Source organism: Macaca fascicularis, chromosome 11 (genome assembly GCF_037993035.2).
Source record: "Macaca fascicularis isolate 582-1 chromosome 11, T2T-MFA8v1.1".
Lineage (NCBI taxonomy): Eukaryota > Metazoa > Chordata > Mammalia > Primates > Cercopithecidae > Macaca > Macaca fascicularis.
Window position 1 is genome coordinate 46,133,781 of NC_088385.1, and position 21,442 is coordinate 46,155,222.

At 38.6% G+C, this 21,442-nt stretch overlaps 1 protein-coding gene across 2 annotated transcripts in view; it reads left to right on the forward strand.

Moving 5' to 3' along the window:
* REDIC1 (regulator of DNA class I crossover intermediates 1) overlaps window positions 1-21,442 on the forward strand; it is a 92,724-nt gene that overhangs the window by 41,492 nt on the left and 29,790 nt on the right. For both annotated transcript variants that reach the window (XM_005570577.5, XM_074006598.1), the window contains exons 8-10: window positions 12,084-12,616; window positions 12,893-12,962; window positions 14,314-14,374. In XM_005570577.5, the coding sequence (XP_005570634.3) occupies window positions 12,084-12,616; window positions 12,893-12,962; window positions 14,314-14,374 (664 nt within the window). The remainder of the gene's footprint in view (window positions 1-12,083; window positions 12,617-12,892; window positions 12,963-14,313; window positions 14,375-21,442) is intronic.

Consider the following 21,442-nt stretch of genomic DNA (forward strand, 5'->3'; position numbering starts at 1 on the left):
TTTGACTTTTGACAGTTTGACTATAATGTGGTGGGAGATGAGAACTTTTTGGGTTGTATTTCTTTTGGGATCTTTTAGTTATCTGGATATCTAAATTTCTTGCTAGTCTTGGGAAGTTTTCAGCTATTATTTTATCAAATAGGTTTTCTATACTATTAAACTTTTCTTCACCTTTTGGGACCCTCAACATCTGAATATTTTGTCACTTTATGGTGTCTCATATGTCACGTCTTTCTACATTTCTTCTTCTTCTTTGTTTTTTTTTTAAAAGACCTATAAGTTCTGAAACTCTTCTGTTTGATCTAATCTATTAATGCTCTTGATTGTATTTTTCATTTCATTCATTGACTTTTTCAGTTCCAGGACTTCTTTTTTGTGATATCTCTCTGTGAATTTCTCATTTATATTCTAAATTGTTTTGCTGATTTCTTTGATTTTTTTATCTGTGTTCTTTGTTATCTCACTTAGCTTCTTTTATATCATGATTTTGAATTCTTTTTCAGGTATTTCATAAATTTCTTTTTTGTTAAAATCTGTTGTTGGAGAATTATTGTGTTCTTTTGAAGGTGCCATATTTCCTTGCTTTTTCACGTTTGTGTTCTTTTATTGATATATGTGTACCAGATGTAATAGTTTCTTCTTCTGATTTTTTGGATTGGCTTTCATAGGGGAAGACTTTTTCCTGTAGGTGTATCCATAAAGTTGGTTGGGTAGGACACTTGGATTTTGATTCTGGATACATGCAGTAATGTAGTCTTTGTATAATTTCTTCAACTGTACACACTGTCAGTGCTGATTTCCTCATTGACTTAGGCCACAAAATTGTTAGAGGAGGCTGTGGTGAGATTTTTCTGGGGATGGAGTGCCAGGTGGGACAGTCTTTTGGCCCCAGTGGTGGCAATTGCATACTGAGTATGACTGTTCTTGGGTCTCTAAATAGCATGTTTATGTGCTGGCATTGACAGATCCAGGTGGGCCAATTCTTGGTCCTCCTGGCAGCTTACTCAGGTTCTGGTTGCAGTAGTGGCAGACCAGGTGGGTGGGTAAGTCTTTGGGCCCCTATACAGTGTATGTGGTGTGGGTGATGATAGTCATGGTGGTGGGACGGACAACCCTCAGGTTTCTAGGTGGCATTTGTTGGCGATAGTGGTAGCTTTGACAGGTTGGGCTAGCTAGCCTCCTGGGTGGTGTGAGTGTGTGGGTGCTGGCAGGGTAGCAGCAGGCTGGGCAAGCCCATTTTCAAGCCCTGGGAAGGAATGCACAGATGCCAGCTGTGGTTGATGGATGGGGCAATCTCCAGGCCTCTGCATGGGTAGATTGGGCACTAGTGGCAGGTTTTCTGGGTCTGTTGTTAGACTCAGGTAGTGTGCACATGTACCTGGGGCAACTGATGGAGTAAGATGATCCCCAGACCCCCAGGTGGTATGCTTGGGCACTGGGGCTAGTGCTAGGTGAGGCAGACCTCTTCTTAAGTCCTTACAATGGTGTACATGGGCACAGGCTATGGTGGGTGTGGCAGGACAAGCCCCAGGACTCTGGAAGGCATGCTAGGGTACTGGAGGTGACAGGTGGTGTGGGGCTGTTATTAAGCCCCCTGGTGGTATATGTGTGTGCATCGGGGTGGCTGATGGTGCAAGACAATTCCTGGGGCCTCAAGCATCATGCTTGGACTTGGCGGATGCAGGGGTGTGTGGAAGGAATGGTGCCAGGCTGGGTGGGCCTGTCCTCAGGCCCCCTGATGGTGCATGGGTGTAGCCTGTAGTGAACAGGGCAGGCTAGTCCCCAGTGCTTGAGCAGTATGCCTGGGTAGCAGTGGCAGCAGAAGCAGTGGGTGGGGAAAGCCTGTCTTCAGGGGCCTGCAAGTGTGAGGTGGCTCTGCTGCTAGGGGGAGACAGTTTCTACCTTTGGTAGCTGCCTGAGGCAGGCAGATTTAAGGCCCTGGGTAGAGCATGCTTTGACCCTTGGCAGTGGCAGTTGGCGGGGAGAACCTATCTTCAGCGCATGTACAAGTGTGTGGCTGCCCTGTAACTGGGGGAGCTATAAGTGATAGCAGTCCCAGGCTGGCAGGTTTCTGTCTCTGGGGAGCACATGTTGTGGCACCCTTTGTACCAGGGGTAGTCTTCCTGGTGTGCTATACCACCTTTTTCCTAGTGTGCAGGACACTGTGGGCTAGAGTACTAGGGGGCTGTGCTGGTCCACAGGGTCCAACTGGTGTCTTACTGCTGCACCCATCTAGGCAGACATGGGAAAATGTCAGTGGGGCTCCAGGGATATGTAGATGCAAGGGTTTTTGAGCCCTGGGGCAGGATACCATCTGTTGGGGCCAGGGTATCAAATGATGCTCTGAAGCAGCTGCTTCGGATTTGAGGTTTGTGTGGGACCTGGCATTAACTCCCTTACTACAGCAGTGCCATCTTTGGGGACCTTCCCATTCCATTCTCAGAGCCCATGGGGGTTGAGGGACTCTAATGTGACCAGGATTATAGGAGTCTGTGATAAGAATGTAGACTGCTGGGGATCTCTCATTTAACCTTTCCCCACACTGGGGAGCCTCTCCTGGCTCTGCTGTTGTAGGGAGGCTAAGCCATCTGCGTAGCCTCCCTCTCCTGTGCCCCAGGTGTTTCCTGTCACTTCTATGAATTCCAGTGTGCTCTCTTTCATATTCTCTTTGATGTGTGACTATCTACTGACTACTTTGATTCTTTGTGGAAAAGTGTCCTATGCCTCGAGTCAGCCATCTTGAAACTATCCTCCAGTTTTTAAATTTTATTAGTTAGTAGGGTCAGTCTGGCCCCTGTTATTTCATTTTAGTCAGATGGAGATCCTGAAATTCATTCTTCAGGAGATTCATTGAGAAGTCAGACTGCTGTTTTCCAAGGCAAAATGTCAATTTTACTTTTGTGCTCAGGACATTTATTTCAATGATTTCTTATTGTTCTTTTCAAGAGCAAGGCTCTGCATAATCTGGGCCCTTTTGTACTTTATAGCTGTAGGTCATAAGTGTTCTTTCATTGATTCTATTCCAGCTTTACCCTCTTCTGTTTCTCAAACATGCTGCAAATTTTGCATTTCTACTTTTTATCCAGTATGCTTATTCCTGTTTTCATGTATCTAACCATTCTGTATCGTTAGTGTATTTATCACTTCCTTACTCTAGTGACTTTCCTCACCAAAGTGTCTGAAACACGACCTCCAACACAAGGCATCCCATCATGTGATCTGGTAGTACTTGTAATTAGCTTTTATATTTGTTTACTTCTTTGTTTCTTAACCACTGTATTTGTTAGTGGTTCATTTTCTTTTATTTGTTTATTATCATCCTTCACTAGACTATAACCTCTGTTGTCTCCCTACTACATAATAGACACATTAAATATTTGTTGAATACACATAAAAAGCTTATTTAGATAATGAATGTTTTTATTAAAATTTTAGTCCATAATTTTTAATGAATTTTATATTTATAGGAAAACATAAATTATTTAAAAAGTTGAACTGACTTGTCTTAATTCTTTTCAGTTTTTTAGGATAATTGCTTTCTGTCATCTCTAGAAGTAAGAATCCTTCCCAACTTTAGTTCCCAAATCAGAAGCCATCTGCCTAAGTTTTCTCAAGCAGAAGAATCTCTTCTTACCTCCATTTACTGTTTTAGCATTTGACTGTAGGATAATACCTGTCACTTTGTAATTTTTTTCTTCCTCTTTTATACTGTAACTTTCTTGTTGGCAATAACTACTCTACATTTCTCTATTGTCCACATCTCTTAGTGATTCCACTGAGTCAGATGCTTAAAATACCCTTTAAAAATCATGATTTTGGAAAATGGCAGATAGGAGACAGGGCTAGTATGCAGCTCCCACTTGGACAGAACAGCATGTGAAGACTCACATCATGAACTTTTACTCCAAAAAGTACTGCAGAAACATACCAGGAAAATCAAAAGAATTCAAAGACCCTTTGAAAGATGTGGCTTGCTCTGCAACTCCATGAGACAGCCAAAAAATTCAGTTCCCAAAGTGTGAAGGGGGGGGATAGCTTGCTTCCAAACACATGTCTCTACTGGGGAACCAGAAAATCCAGATTACGGGAGAAGGATTTAACCTTGCCTAGAGATGAAATGGAAGTAGGGAGCTAAGCGAAATATAAAAGTAGAAGAAGCAGCTGGAAGAGCCCTGTAGGCACTCCTTGTCCCCAGTTTGAGCTCAGGGAAGCCATGCCTGGCCTTCTCTCACAGGGGTCCTTGGGGAAGATACCCAGTGGAATTGAGGAGGGGCCACAGGGTGAAAGAAGCTTCTAATTGAACTCTGTAATAATTTTGACTAAACATGAATTTTCATGAGCAGAATCTTGGCAGAGGGGTGCAAATGGGAAGTGCAGATATGAGTGCAGAAGCTGCAGCCAGCAGTGTGGGTAGACAGGGAGCGGCAAGACCTGGGAGCCCTGGTTGCTTTCTTAGTGGGGAGGCTTATAGCCTGGAGCACGATCTCAGCACTGTGTGCCCCCTGCCTGGATGTAAACTTGGCATTGTTGGTGGGCATGGTGAGAGTGAATCGGGCTTTACTTGCTGTGTGGGAGCTGGGAGAAGCCTATCACTAGAGGCTTTCTCTCAGTGATAAACTGTATGATGCAGCAGAGGTAGCCATTATCCTCTGTGGAACATAACTTCATTGGCCTGAGAACCACCCCCATCCCCCACAGTGGCTGAAGCAAGCACTGCCCAAGGAGGGTCTGAGCACACACCTTTCTAACTCTGCCTTTACCTGATTTTTTTTCCCCTCACTCTGGTAGCCAAAGACAAAAGACATAAACTCTTGGGAACTCTATGGCCCCACCTATCGCTTGAGAAACCTGAAAATTTATCTTGGCCAATGTAGGGCAAACTTTTATACCCCTTCCACTACCACAGATGGTGCTCTCTTGAAAGTGCCACCTCTGGACTGGAGGCCAGCCAACTCATTCCATTACAGCAACTCAGAACAAGCCTGCTCCAAAGGAGGAGAAAATAACAGCTAATTCTACCATGTGCAACATCCTGGCTATCCAGAGGTCCTGAGTCTGTTCATGTGACAGCTTCACCACTAGCATAAGCAGCATTTGAGAAAACCAGTGCACTAAACAAAACCACAACCAAGGACTCTCACAGAGTCCATATCACTCCCCTGCCACCTCCACTGCAGCAGGTGCTGGTATCCATGGCCGGGAGACCTGAAGATGGATCACATCATCACATCACAGGACTCTTTGCAGACATTCCCCAGCACCACCCTGGAGTCTGATAGCCTCGCTGGGTGGGTAGACCCAATCACTGCAGTCTGGCTCACATGCAGCCCCACCCGTAGGGGAAGGGGGAGAGCACCACATCAAAGGCTCACCCTGTGGGACAAAAGAATCTGAACAGCAGCCCTTGTGTTCCAGATCTTTCCACTGAAACAGTGCCCCCAAATGACAAGGAACCAGAGAAGTAATTCTGGTACTATGACAAAACAAGTTTCTGTAACACCCCCAAAAGACCACACTAAGCTCTCCAGCAGTGGATCCAAACCAAGAAGAAATCTCTGAATTGCCAGATAAAGAATTCAGAAGGTTGATTAATATGCTACTCAGGGAGGTACTAGAAAAAGGAGAACACCAACTTAAGGAAATTAAAAAAAAAAAAAAAAAAAAAAGATATGGATGAAAAGGTCTCCAGAGAAATAGATGTCATAAAGAAAATACAATTACACTTCTGTAAGTGAAAGATGCATTTAGAGAAATACAAAATACACTGGAAAGTTTCAACAATAGAATCGAACAAGTAGAAAGAACTTGAGTTTGAAGACAAGGCTTTTGAATTAACCCAATCCAGTAAAGACAAAGAAAAACTAATTAATAAAAAATAAATGAACAAAGCCTTCAAGAAATTTGAGATTATGGTAAACAACCAAACATAAGAATAATCAGTGTTCCTGAGGAAGAAGAGAAATCTACAAGTTTGGAAAACTTATTTGAGGGAATAATCAAGGATAACTTCCCTAGTCTTACTAGAGATCTAGATATTCAAATACAAGAAGCTCAAAGAACACCCAGGAAATTCATCACAAAAAGATAATCACCTAGGCACATAGTCATCAAGTTATCTAAAGTCAAGGCAAAGGAAAGAATTTTAAGAACTGTGAGGCAAAAGCGTCAGGTAACCTACAAAGGAAAACCTGTAAGATTAACAAGAGATTTCTCAGCAGTAACCCTACAAGCCAGAAGGGATTGGGATCCTATCTTTAGCCTCCTTAAACAAAGTAATTAAAAGCCAATAATTTTATATCCATTGAAACTAAGCTTCATAATGTGAGATAAAGTATTTTTCAGACAAACATATGCTGAGAGAATTCACCACTACCAAGCCAGCACTACAAGAAATGCTAAAAGGAGTTCTAAATTTTGAAATAAAACCATAAAATATACCAAAATGGAACCTCCTTAAAGCATAAATTTCACAGGGCTTGTAAAACAATAACTGAAAAAAAACACCAAGATATCCAGGCAACAACTAAATGATGAATAGAAAAGTACTTCACATCTCAGTACTAACATTGAATATAAATGGCCTAAATGCTCCACCTAAGAGATACAGAATGTCAGAATGAGTAAAAATCCATCCACCAAGTATCTGTTGTCTTCAAGAGACTCATGTAACACATAAGAACTCACATAAACTTAAGGTGGAGAGGTGGAAAAAGATATTCCATGCAAACAGAAACCAAAAGTAAAGACAAAGAAGGACATTATATAATGATGAAAGGATTAGTACAACAGGAAAATGTCACAATCCTAAATATACATGCACCTAACATAGGAGCTCCCAAATTTATAAAACAATTACTACTAGACCTAAGAAATGAGATAGATGGCAAATAATAGTGGGGGATTTCAGTACTCCACTGACAACATTAGAGAGGTCATCAGGACAAAAAGTCAACAAAGAAACAATGGGCTTAAACTGTACCCTCGAACAAATACACTTAACAGATATTTACAGTATATTGTACCCAAAAACTGGAGAATATACACTCTTTTCATCAGTATATGGAACATTCTCCAAGATAGACCATATGATAGGCTGCAAAACAAGTCTCAGTAAATTTAAGAAAACAAATTATATCAAGTACTCTCTCAGATCACAGTGGGATAAAATTGGAAATCAACTCCAGAAGGAACCCTGAAAACTGTACAAATACATGGAAATTAAATAATCTGCTCCTAAATGATCTTTAGGTCAACAATGAAATCAAAACAGAAATCCAAACATTCTTTGAACTGAACAGTAGTAGTGACATAACCTATCAAAATCTCTGGAATATAGCAAAAGTGGTGCTAAGAGGAAAGTTAATAGCATTAAATGCCTACATCAAAAAGTCTGGAAATGCACAATAGACAATCTAAGGTCACACCTCAAGGAACTAGAGAAACAAGAACAAACCAAGCCCAAACCCAGCAGAAGAAAAGAAATACAAAGATCAGAGCAGAACAAACAGAAAAAACAATACAAAAGATAAATGAAATGAAAAGCTGGTTCTTTAAAAAGATAAAATTGATAGACCATTAGCAAGATTAACGAAGAACAGAGAAGACCCAAATAAGCTCAATTAGAAACAAAATGGGAGATATTATAACTGATACTACAGAAATACAAACGATTATTCAAGGCTACTATGAACACCTTTACACATACAAATTAGAACACCTACAGGAGATTGATAAATTCCTAGAAATATACAACCCTCCAAGATCAAACCAGGAAGAAACAGAAACTCTGAACAGACCAATGGCAAGTAGTGAGATTGCAATGGTAATTTTAAAACTTACCAACAAAAGAAAAAGTCTGGGACCAGATGGATTCACAGCTGAATTTTATCAGCCATTCAAAGAAGAATTGGTACCAATCCTACGGAAACTATTCCAAAAGATAAAGAGAGAATCCCCCCTAAATCATTTTGTGAAGCTAGTATCACCCTAATACCAAAACCAGGAAAAGGCATAACAAAAAAAAAAAAAAAAAGGAAAACTACAGACCAATATTCCTGATGAACATAGATGCAGAAATCCTCAAAAATACTAGCTAACTGAATCCAACAGCATATCCAAAAGATAATACATCATGATCAAGTGAGTTTCATACCAGGGATGCAGGGATGGTTTAACATACATAAGTCAATAAATATACACTACATAAACAGAATTAAAAACAAGAATTATATGATCATTTCAATAGATGCAGAAAAGCATTTTACAAAATCTAGCATTACTTTATGATTAAAACCCTCAGCGAAATCAGCATAAAAGGGTCATACCTTAAGATAATAAAAGCCATCTATGACAGACCCACAGCTAGCATTATACTGAATGGGGGAAAGTTGAAAGCATTTCCCCCCAGAACTGGAACAAGACAAGGTGCCCATTTTCACCACTTCTATTCTCATGGTACTGGAAGTCCTAGCCAGAACAATGAGACAAGAGTTCACCACTTCTGTTTGACATAGTACTGGAAGTCCTAGCCAGAGCAATCAGACAAGAGAAGGAAATTAAGGGCATCCAAATAGATAAAGAGGGACTCAAACTGTTGCTGTTCACCAATGACATAATAGTATACCTAGAAAACCCTAAAGACTCATCCAAAAAGCTCCTAGATATGATAAATGAACTCAGTAAAGTTTCAGGGTACAAAATCATTGTACACAATGCAGTAGCACTATACATCAGCATTGACTAAGCTGAGAATCAAATCAAGAACTCAACCCCTTTTACAACAGCTGCAAAAAATAAAATACTTAGAAATATACCTAACCAAGGAGGTGAAAGATCTCTACAAGAAAAACTAGAAACACTTCTTAAAGAAATCATAGATGACACAAACAAATGGAACCACATCCCATGCTCATGGATGTGTAGAATCAATATTGTAAAAATGGCCATACTACCAAAAGCAATCTATCAATTCAGTGCAATTCCCATCAAAATACCACCATCATTCTTTGCAGAACTAGGAAAAAATCCTAAAATTCATATGGACCCCCAAAAACCCCACAGAGCCAAAGCAAGACTAAGCAAAAAGAACAAATCTGGAGGCATCACATTACCTGACTTCAAACTATACTACAGGACTATAGTTACCAAAACAGCATGGCAGTGGTATAAAAATAGGTATGTGGACAGATGGAACAGAATAGAGAACCCAGAAATAAAGCCAAATACTTAAAGTCAGCTGATCTTCGACAAAGCAAACCAAAACATAAAGTGGGGAAAGAACACCCTATTCAACAAATGGTGCTGGGATAGTTGGCAAGCCCCATGTAGTATGAAACTGGATCCTCATCTCACCTTATATAAAAATCAAGTCAAGATTGATCAAAAACGTTAAGACATGAAGCCATAAAAATTCTAGAAGATAGCATTGGAAAAACTCTTCTAGACATTGGCTTAGGCGAAGAGTTCATGACCAAGAACCAAAAGCAAATACAACAAAAACAAAAATAAACAAATGGGACCTAATTAAAACAAAAATCTGCACAGCAAAAGAAATAATCAGCAAAGTAAACAGACAACCCAGAAAGTGGGAGAAAATCTTCCCAAGCTATGCATCTGACAAAGGACTAATATCCAAAATCTACAAGGAACTCAAACAAATCAGCAAGAACAAAAGAAGTAATATCATCAAAAATGGGCTAAGTACATGAATAGACAATTTGCAAAAGAAGATATACAAATGGTCAACAGACATATGAAAAAATGCTCAACATCACTAAAGATGGAGGAAATGCAAATCAAAACCACAGTGCAATAACCATCTTACTCCTACAAGAATGGTCATAATTTAAAAATGAAAAAATAATAGAGTTTGGCATGGATGTGGTGAAAAGGGAATACTTTTACACTGCTGGTGGATATGTAAACTAGTACAACCACTAAGGAAAACAGTATGGAGACTCCTTAAAGAACTAAAAGTGGAACTACCATTTGATCCAGCAATCCCACTACTGGGTATTTACCCAGAGGAAAATCAGTCATATGAAAAAGACATTTACATGTGCATGTTTATGGCAGCACAATTCACAACTGCAAAAATATGGAACCAGCCTAAATGCCTATCAACCAATGAGTGGGTGAAGAAAATACACACACACACACATATACACACACACAATGGAATACTACTCAGCCGTAAAAAGGAATGAAATTATGGCATTCACAGCAACCTGGATGGAGTTGGAAACCATTATTCTAACTGAAGTAACTCAGGAATGGAAAACCAAACATTGTTATGTTCTCACTTATAAGTGGAAGCTAAGCTTTGAGGACACAAAGGCATAAGATTGATATAATGGGCCTGGCTTGGTGGCACACACCTATAATCACAGCACTTTGGGAGGCTGAAGCTGGGGGATCACCTGAGGTCAGGAGTTTGAGATCAGCCTGGCCAACATGGTGAAACCCTGTCTCTACTAAAAATATAAAAATCAGCCAGGCTGATTTTTGATTAAAAAATGTAATGATACAAAAATCATTACAGTTGTGTGGTGGCACACACCTGTAATCCCAGCTAGTCAGGAGGCTGAGGCAGGAGAATTGCTTGAACTCAGGAAGAAAAGGTTGCAGTGGGCCAAGATTGCACTACTGCACACCAGCCTGGATGAAAAGAGCAAAACTCCGTCTCACACACACACACACACACAAAAGATTGATATAATGGATTCTGGGGACTCCGGTAGAGGGTAGGGGAGGGGTGAGGGATAAAAGACTACACATTGGGTACAGTGTACACTGCTCGCGTAATGAGTGCACCAAAATCTCAGAAATCACCACTAAAGAACTTATTCATGTAACCAAACACCATCTGTTTCCCAAAAACTATTCAAAGAATAATAATAATAAAAAAGATTTACATTTATAGTGTGCTTAATATCTTATAAAGTACACTTACCTCTATTCTTTTATGTAGAGTAACAGATATTTTCCTTATGTTAATGGTGTATATTAGTGCGTAGTATATACTATGTCTTTTGGTATAGCAAAATAACGTCATTCTGTTTAAAACACCAGTAAGGCCCTCATTGAGAAACAATGTTGGATCATGAGCTGTGAACATTCATGGGTAAAACATTAATTTCTCTCTTTAACAACAAACTGAGCTCTTTTATCTCTCTGTTGCCAATACATGGCCTAGTACCTGAAACAGAGTAGGTGATCATCAAATATTTGATAAATAACTTAAAAATAAGACTGGAAATCAGAGTTTTAGCAATCTGTGTGTGTGTGTGTGTGTTTGTGTGTGTGTGTGTGTGTGTGTGTGTGTGTGTGTTTTCTAAGTTTTTTGATACCTCCAACCTCTGGAACAACTCACTTCCAAATAAATTTGTAGATAGTCACTGATAATAAAATAAGAACCATCTTGATTTGTAATTATTTTCCATGATAGCTTTGATTCTTGTACACAAATTGGACTTAACCTAGAATTATTATTTCTGCATTAGAATAGAACTTACAAGCTATCTAATTCATCAAATTAGTTTTTATCTAATTCTCCTTATCTCTTGGTTTTATTACTTATATACACATTTGTATTTATATTGCTTTTCCTTGGGAACTTTATAATTGTTTTTATATCCATATTAGGTTGAAAAATATGTTATAATGTCTCATAACTATTTGATTTTATATTTTAACATTGATGATAAATTTTCTCTGCACAGTCTTCAAAACATCTTTCTCTGGTTAAATGGAACAGCAGTGACATATAATCGTTGTCTAGTTTATTCTTTAGATTTTATTACAGAAGATATACTATAGGTTGGTCATGTTTTAATTAAACCACATGCTAACATTTCATGTTGTAATAAAAAACTGACTGTAGATTATTTTTATACTCAATAAGTCATTAGAAGAGCACATTAGACAAATTTTCACCCAAAGCAATATTATTTATTTAAATATAAAAATAAAAACATGGTCTAGGTAAATGTTAGTAGCAACTCAATATGTCCTCTAAGAATTGAAAGTGTTTCTAAATGCAAATAATCCTGATTTTCTTGCTAAATATGTTTTTGTTTTTCCAGAAGTCTAGGAAATAGGAATTTACTTACTAAATGCCCTACTGTAATTATGGATGAAGATTGTAGAAGCATGGATGAAATAGGACAGTCAGACTATATTACTGAAAAACACTCCATACAGCATATTTGGAGGAAAAATGGAAAGAAAGTTTCAAATTTTCTTGAAGATGTGAACCAGTCTACTCCTAACTTTCTATCAGAGAATTCTGACTCTTTTGTTAGTCAAAATATGATCAATGTATTAAACATAAATCAGCAAAAGATAAAGAAAACATTTAACAAGTGTGATTATGATAGTATGGGAGATATTTGTGTAGCCACTCATTCTGATAAAAACCGTGTCACTGACAGATGCATTAGAAACATTTTTACAGTTCCAGAGTTGACTTTTAGTAATTCAACTTTGAATAAAACAAGTTATCCAGAAAAATGTCAGCCAAACAAGAAGAATCAGAGAGAGTACAATAAAAATGAAAGAAATGATCTTAGTACATCTTTTGAGAACGATTACTACCCAAGCAGCTCTGAAAGAAAAGGTTGGTATTGTACATGGAAAATGTAATTACATATTCTTTTTTCTTTCAGTTTTAGTATATATATTTGTATATCTATATACGCACACATCTATATATTTGTATGTGTGTTTATGTGTTTGGAAGAAAATGAAACCAAAAATAGAATGGCTTCCTATCATATGACATTGTGGACCAGTGGTTTTCCTCTGTACATGTCATGTTAATATTCTTTGAATTAAAAAAATGAAAATAGACTATGCTAAATTTTTAACTCAGTGCATACTTTTATTTTTTAAGGAAAACTTGAAAATGATTACCAAGAGAGGACACCACAGGAAAGTATTCAGAAATATCCAGCAAACTCTATGTAAGTTTTTAGGGAAATCTGGGGAATACAAATCAGGAACTAGTATGATGCATGATGAAGGTTGAATTGATGCAAAGTGAGGTAGGCGTATTGCCATCTGAGGGTGGGCAGGCAACTTGTCTCAAAGCAGTCTTACCAGGAGTCGTAGTGTTGATAATATCACCCCAGTTGAGAGTGTGGTGCTCATATTTACCAGCTCCCAAATACTTTCTTATCTGCATATTAGTGTTGATTAGGTTTGAGGAAATTGACTTAATGCATCCAAGAAACTCATATCTGCCAGAATATCAATTTATTAACTTAAAGTAATAAATAGAAAGGGAACATGTATAGGAAGTCTGACATGAAAAAGCATGTTTTCTTACTTTCAGACAGCTCTCAATGGGAAGGTTTCTTGCTTGGTTGGTATAGAATCACTACAGGGAGTGATAGAATTCAGATGTTAGTGGCATAAGGAAGCATATCAGCAGTTTATAGGACAGTGTACATTTTAGGAATAGAGCACTCTCCTCATTGCCAACATTTACCTCTCAGAGACTCCATGTTTTCTCTGTGTTCAAGATTACAATCTCCTCTACCCATACATTGAAAACAATTATGTTACACCAGATTTTTCTTTCTCTTCTTGCAGCTGGTGTACAAAATGTTCTGAATTTAAGGAGATTTTTACACTCATCCATTATGTGTTGATATTAAATTTATTCCTTAGAGTTTGGAAGCTGCTTTCCAGACTTTTGTGAATACTGGCCTGCAATTATAAGTAACTAAAGAAAACTTTATTTTAGCTACTAGTTTCTGAATAGTCCTAACTTTCTTGGTAATAATTGCAATTTAGACAAATCTTTCTGATTGGAAATCGTGAACTAGAATAAATTTTTATTTTGGAAATGATTTCTTGTGGAGTTATTAAAAATATTGATTGATAAAAAGATGTAATTTTAGTGGGATTGGCACATACACATTAATTAAAACATAGATTTACAAAACATTTCATAAAATTGACAACTTTGTATCTTTGTTGTTAAATCTCCCAATATCTAGAAATTTATGAGTGAAAAAATCATGTTAGGCCTTGAGTTTTAAATGTAACTTATGAAAGCAATTTAGAACATGGTTCTCAATCCTGACTGCAGGTCCAGATTACTTGAGGGAGTGATTTTAAACTATAGAATACCAAGTTTGACCTGCACATAATAGGTGGGCTCTTTGGCCTGGAGCTTATGAATCTTTATTTTTAAGAAAGCTTCCCATATAATTCCGATCTGAAGCCAAGTTTGGGAACTCTAATTTAGAACATTAATTCCCAGAGGGAATACAACAAACTGTAATACTGTGTATTTATAATCCTTAGGGGAAATATACCTTCAGAAGAATTGCACTATAAGCAGTCATGGGACTTTGGACTTGATGAGGTAAAGCACAGTCTCACATTATGTTCTCAATTAAGTCAGTTTGTATTACCATATCGTATTACTGTATTTAGCGTTCACTTTGATTTAAGGTTAGCATTTATTCATTAATTTTTTGGGATGGACTCTTTGTCTTACACTTTTTTATTCTGAGGAAATTTTATTTTAGATCTAGAAATAAAAACACGTTTTCAGAGACTGTTACATGCTTTATTTGAGACAAAACAATCTTGAGGACATTTTAAACACATTTTTTAAGTATTACAAAATTTCTGTATTAGTTCATTATTGCATTGCTATAAAGAAATACCTAAGACTGGGCAATTTATAAAGAAAAGAGGTTTAGTTGGCTCATGGTTCTGCAGGCTATACAGGAAGCATGATGATGGCATCTGATTGGTTTCTGGGGCGGCCTCAGGAAACTTTTAATTATGGCAGAAGGCAAAGGGGAAACAAGGAGTCTCACATGGCAGCAACCGGAACAAGAGAGAATGAGTAGGGAGGTGCCACAGACTTTTAAATGACCAGATCACAGGAGAACAAACTCACTAGCATGAGGACAGCACCAAGAGGGATGGTGCTAAACCATTCAAGAGAAATTGCTGCCCTGCCATGATCCAGTCACCTCCCACCAAGCCCCACCTGCAACACTCAGGATTATAATTTGACATGAGATTTGGCAGGGAGATAGATCCAAACCATATCTTTCCACCCCCAGCCCCCCAAATCTCATGTCCTTCTCACATTGCAAAATAAAATCATGCATTTCCAACAGTTCTCCAAAGTCTTAACTCATCCCAGCATTAGCTCAAAAGTTCAAAGTCTCACCTGATACAAGGCAAGTCCCTTCCACCTATGAGCCTGTAAAATCAAAAACAAGGTAGTTACTTCCAGGATTCAATGGGGGTACAAGCATTGGGTAGATATTTACATTCCAAAAGGGAGAAATAGGCCAGAAGAAAGGGGCTATAGGCCCCATGCTAGTCTGAAACTCAACAGGGCAGCCATAAGTCTTAAAGCTCCAAAATAATTTCCCTTGGCTATATATCTCACATCCAGACACACTGGTGTAAGAGGTGGATTCCAAAAGCCTTGGGCAGCCCCGCCTCTGTGGTTTTGAAAGGTTCAGCCCCTGTGGCTGCTTTCGTGGGCTGGTGCTGAGTGCCTGTGGCTTTTCCAGGAGTTAGGTGCAAGCTGATGGTGTATCTACCATTCCAGGGTCTGAAGGATGGTGGTCCTCTTCTCATGGCTCCACTAGGCAGTGCCCCATTGGGGACTATGTGGGAGAGCTCAATCCCACATTGCCCCTCCACTCTGCCCTAGTAGGGGTTATCCATGAGAGCTCCACCTGTGCAACAGACTTCTGCCTGAACATCTAGGCTTTTCCGTACATCCTGTGAAATCTAGGTGGAGTCTCTCAAGCCTTAAATCTTACACTCTGTGTACCCACAGGCTTAACACCACATGGAAGGATCAAGGCTTACAGCTTGCATCCTGTGAAGCAGCAGACTGAGCTGTACCTGGGCCCCTTTGAGCCATGGCTGGAGCTGGAGTGACTGGGATACAGGGAGCAGTGTTCTGAGGCTGCACAGAGCAGCAGGGCCCTGAGCCTGGCCCAGGAAACCATTCTTCCCTCCTAGGCCTTCAGGCATGTGATAGGAGGGGCTGCCATGAAGGTCTCTGAAATGCCATTGAGACCTTCTCCCCATTGTCTTGGCTATTAGCACTTAGCTCGTTTTTACTTATGCAAATTTCTGGAGCCTGCTTGAATTCCTTCCTGGAAAATGGGCTTTTATTTTCTACCACATGGCCAGGCTGCAAATTTTCCAAACTTTTATGCTCTGCTTCCCTTTTAAATATAAGTTCCAGTTTTTTTTAACATTTCTTTGCTCACGCATATGAACATAGGCTGTTCATATAAAGCAGCTGGTCCATGTCTTGAATGCTTTGCTTCTTAGAAATTTCTTCTGCCAGATATCCTAAATTAATCACCTTCAAGTTCAGAGTTCCACAGATCCCTAGGGCAGGGGCACAATACTGCCAAGTTCTTTGCTAACACATAACAAAAGTGACCTTTGCTCCAGTTCCCAATAAGTTCCTCATTTCTATCTGAGACCTCCTCAGCCTGAACTTCGCTATCAATATCACTACCAGCATTTTCAGCCTTTTTTGTTATAACCATTCAACTACCAGTCTTTACGAAGTTCCAAACTTTCCCTTATTTTCTTCTTGTCTTCTTCTGAGCCTGCCACATTCTTCCAACTTCTGCCCATTACCGAGTTCCAAAATTCCTTCCACATTTTCATGTATCTTTATATCAAAACTCCACTCCTGGTACCAATTTTCTGTATTAGTCTGTTCTCACATTGCTATAAAGAAATAACTGAGACTGGGTAATTTATAAAGAAAAGAGATTTAATTGGCTCACGGTTTCACATGCTGTATAGGAAGCAGGATTGTGGCATCAGATTGACTTCTGGGGAAACCTCAGGAAATAACAGTTATGGTGGAAGGTGAAGTGGGTGTGAAGCATCTCAAATAGCAAAAGCAGGAGCAAGAGAGAGTGAGGCGGGAGGTGCCACACACTTTTAACCAACCAGATCTCATGAGAACAGACTTCACTATTGTAAAGGAAGTACCAAGGGAGATGGTACAAAACCATTCAGGAGAAACTATTTCCCATGATTCAGTCACCTCCCACCAGGTCCCATCTCCAACACTGGGAATTATAATTCAACATGAGATTTGCTGGGGGGCATCCAAAGATCCAAACCATATCATCTTTCAACATGAAAATGCTTTAGGTTTCAATCTACTACATAATTTTATATTTGCCATACTATTGAAATATCTATAAACACTGGTTATGTAATATTATAATCCCTTTGCCATCATAAGGTTGTAATTTTTACAATAGTGCTAGGAACTTTATGTAGTTTATTTCTAATCTATAGGAGCCTGAGTTGCTAAAGTCTTCACAGCAAAAGAGATTGAAATTTAGAGAGATTAGATAACTTGTTTGAGGTCACACTCTCAAGCTAAGATTCAACTATCTGTCTTATCTGATTTGATATTTTCAGCTATACTGTTTTCCCTTTTTTCTTCAATAAATATTTGTTGAGTTATATCATGAATTCATATACACTTATTGAATGTTTCCTGTGTGCTAGACACTGGGGATAAAATGGTGCTTTGTTCTCAAGATTATATTCTGTTTGCACTAGACTCTGCAAGGTACAGAGATGAAAGGACATGGAACCAGTCTTTAAGAAGTCTTCATCTAATGGCTAGTCAGAAAGAGACAAAAATATAATACATTTAGATCAACTGCTTGAATTTTGTTTTGGGTTATTAGTAAAAGACACTTCTAAGTTTCATCTGTAAACAGGAGGAAGATGTGATGGAGGAGGTAACTTTTGAGCACAGTATCAATAAGTTGTTTACCAAATGGTCAAATTGTGAAGAAGGAGCAACATAGATAAACTAAGATGTCAGAGTACAGCCTGTTTTAGAAATTTCAAGTACCTTGTTTCATTCTAGTTATTGTTATAGCTACTATTTATAATACTAATGATAAGAGGCGCAGGAGTGGCCTAGGTAATTCTGGACAATACAAAGAGGCAGGTCATAAATGGCCTTGTATGATATATAACAGTTTAATTCTTGATTGTTGGTTTTTTTTTTTTGAGACGGAGTTTTGCTCTTTTTGCCCAGGCTGGAGTGCAATGGCACGATCTCAGCTCACCACAACCTCTGCCTCCTGGGTTCAAGCGATTCTCCTGCCTCAGCCTCCTGAGTAGCTAGGATTACAGACATGTGCCACCCTGCCTGGCTAATTTTGTATTTTTAGTAGAGACGGGGTTTCTCCATGTTGGTCAGGCAGGTCTTAAACTCCCAACCTCAGGTGATCCACCCGCCTCGGCCTCCCAAAGTGCTGGGATTATAGGCGTGAGCCACCGCGCCCGGCCAATTCTTGATTGTTAAACAGAGATCCACTAAACAAATTTTAGCAGAGGAATATGATGATGTCAGAGTAATAAAAAAGTTGACTCTAGCAACAATGAGGAGGGATTTGATAAGTGGAACAACTCAAGTTAGGGGAAGAAATAATGAGAGCTTGAAGTTTTATAATAGCAGTAAGGATGAAAGTGAGAGAAGAGAAGATTAGCTCTAGAATTGATAGTACTTGGTGATTGGTGATTAGTTAAGGAAGAAGGAAGAAATTGAGGAAGACCTAGATTTATTTATGATTTGAGTAAATGGGTAGTTGATGGGATTGTGCTACTGAACGAGATTGAAACCATAGGAGGAGGTGGCAGGAAAGGTTAACTCCATCAAAATTCATGTACCCTTTTTTGTAGAATGTACCCTTTTTAATAGAATAGAGCTACCACTGTGAAATGGCTTCCCAGCCAAGGAACATGTTTCCTAACCATCCGTCCATGTACATGTGGCCATATGGCTAGATCTCACTAATGAAATATTAGGAAAAGTGATGTGCATCATTTTAGGTCAAGGCTTATAAGAAAAGGGAATTATTTTTTCATGCTGTCTTTCTTTTGATGGTTAGATGGTAGTGAGGCCCCAAGGGATAATGGAGCCACAAGATGGAAAGGACTGGGTCTTTGAATCACTACATGGAGGCAAATTGCCTGCTTACCAGAAACACTCACTTTAGATTATTACACAAGAGAGAAATGATTGTGTTTGGCATTATACATTTTGTAATATACTTTTTAAAAACAATACCTAACATCACTCTGATTCAGAGGAGGAGCAGATTTCTGAGAGAGAGAAATTTGACCCACTGAGCTCAAGTGAGGATCTTCTGAAAAACCTGTGATCTATGTGGAGATGTATAGTAGACAATTATATATACAGGGCTTGAGGTCAGAAGAGATTTTTTAGACTTTAATGAATAGGAGATAATTGACTACATCCAAGTGTATGATTCTCGAGAGAAAGTGTATAGAATAAGAAAAAAAATTGTCAAATTCCTGAGAAGGCACATTTCAGGTTGGAGGGTATGAAGTAGAAGAGGAACCAGAAAAGGAGGCTGAGAATGAGCTACTAGAGAGGTTTGAGGAGTACTAGTGTCATAGGAAAGAAAAAGGAGGAGAATGTGGTCAGTAGTGTTGGAAGCTGTCCTGTTATTCCTTTAAATAATTCATATTTTCCCAAATATGAATAATATAGATGTATCCTCCCAAAATATGAATTATCAACAAAATATAATACTTCAAAAACAAATTCTATTTGACTACACCTATGTCTAGAAAGCTGGCAGCTTGAATGTAGCTAGAACTAGTCAGAAAAGAAAAAAGTCCATTGGTGTAGCCCAAGGGGAATCAGGTGCTATGAGAAGTTCTTTGGGTAGAGCAGGTGTGGGGACTTTTACATTGTGATGCCTGGCCATGGCCAAAGGTGCGGTGGAACCCTGACTAAAATTAGGTTCTACCAGAGGGGCCAAGGCAGGAGTCACCAATGGGATGGAATGAAGGGGTAGGAGTAGAAAGAGGGCTGGGTTGCACCTGCCCATGGGTTAGGTAAAATTAAAACAGGTAGCTTCTGCTAAAGAAGAATTGATGAAGAGACGTACAGGCTAAAACAAGCAAACAGAACAAGCCTCTTGAATGGGGACGTGTGTTGTTCTCAAGAGCCTTTAGTGGGAGTGGAAGAGAATAGGAAAGAACAAAGTGTTGGAGGAGTATAATTATTTAATTTTAAAGGTTTAGTAGAGGAATAAAGTTTAAATACAATTGTTAACATGGGAAGGTAATCACTAGAGAAGTGGAGCCGTGGTAGAACAAAATTCAAGAGTGATGATGTCACACTAGGAAACCTGATCAAGATGGGAAGAAATGAAATAGCAATTCTATATACAGTGTAAGGAATGAAACCCACTTAGCAATTAACATATTGAATATGAATAAATATATTGAACATGAATTCTTTTCAATATTCAAAGAATATCAAATTATGGAGAAAAAATCAATATAGTTTACAAGCAGCGTATCTATAATATAATAAAGGTTGAAAGCAAACAGATAGCAATATACATACATTAAGAAAACATATATACTATTGGAGCAAAGACCATATAAATGCAATAAAAAGCCCATTCGGAAAAGAGAAAAATAGGAGATGCAGATTTTCTGATTCACAGCAACTATAAAATCCTGCTGGGTATGCATTGTGAAGGCTTGCCATCCTGGAGGATGGAGGACATTCGTGAATAACTTAGTGTCTTGTCCTTTGGGAAGATCTTTGCTGTCCTTCTCAAACAGATCTCAAGTAGGTATTGGAGTGCAGACCTGCCTTGGGGTCTCCATAGCTTTCTTGAAAGTTTTGTGTTCTTGTTGCAAGGGGGTTGAATGTGTCATTAGTTGAAGAGAAAAGGTTTTTAAATGATAAGATAGAGGGGTTAGGGAAGGGGTTCTGCTTCATGTAGTTATTCAGGCCCTAAACTGGTGGCTTCCAGTTTATTGTCACCAGAGAGCAGAGGGGAAAAGGAAGTGGAGGATTGTGGGGAAGATTTTTATGGACCAGGACCGGCAGTAGTATACATTACTTCTGCCTATGACCAGAACTTAAGTAACATGTCTAAACTAATTCCAAGGGAGGTTGGGAAATACAGTCTAGCTGTATGTCCAAGAAAAAGGGAGTCAGGTTTGGGAAGCAGCTAGACAGTTTCTCCTTTATTCTATATATCTAAAATTCTATATCCTACTAACAGAATATATAGAAAAAATTTTTTATAAGCCCATGGTACATTTGCAAACATAATTCATATAGTAAGCCATAAAGAAAATCTAAGAAATTTATCTAAGGAGAGATTTATAGGTACATTCTCTAATCAAAATTTGATAAAATTGAAATCAACTAAAAAGAGATACTTAACTTCCCTTAACATCCTGGAAATAAAGAAACACTCAGGGTTTCTTTGCTTTGTTTGAGAAAGGAAATGAAAATAAAGTACAAATACATAGAAAGTGATGGAAACCAAAACCAAAGGTGTGTTCTATAGAAATTTAAACCTCTAAGAGCTTTTATTATTTAAAAAACCTGAAA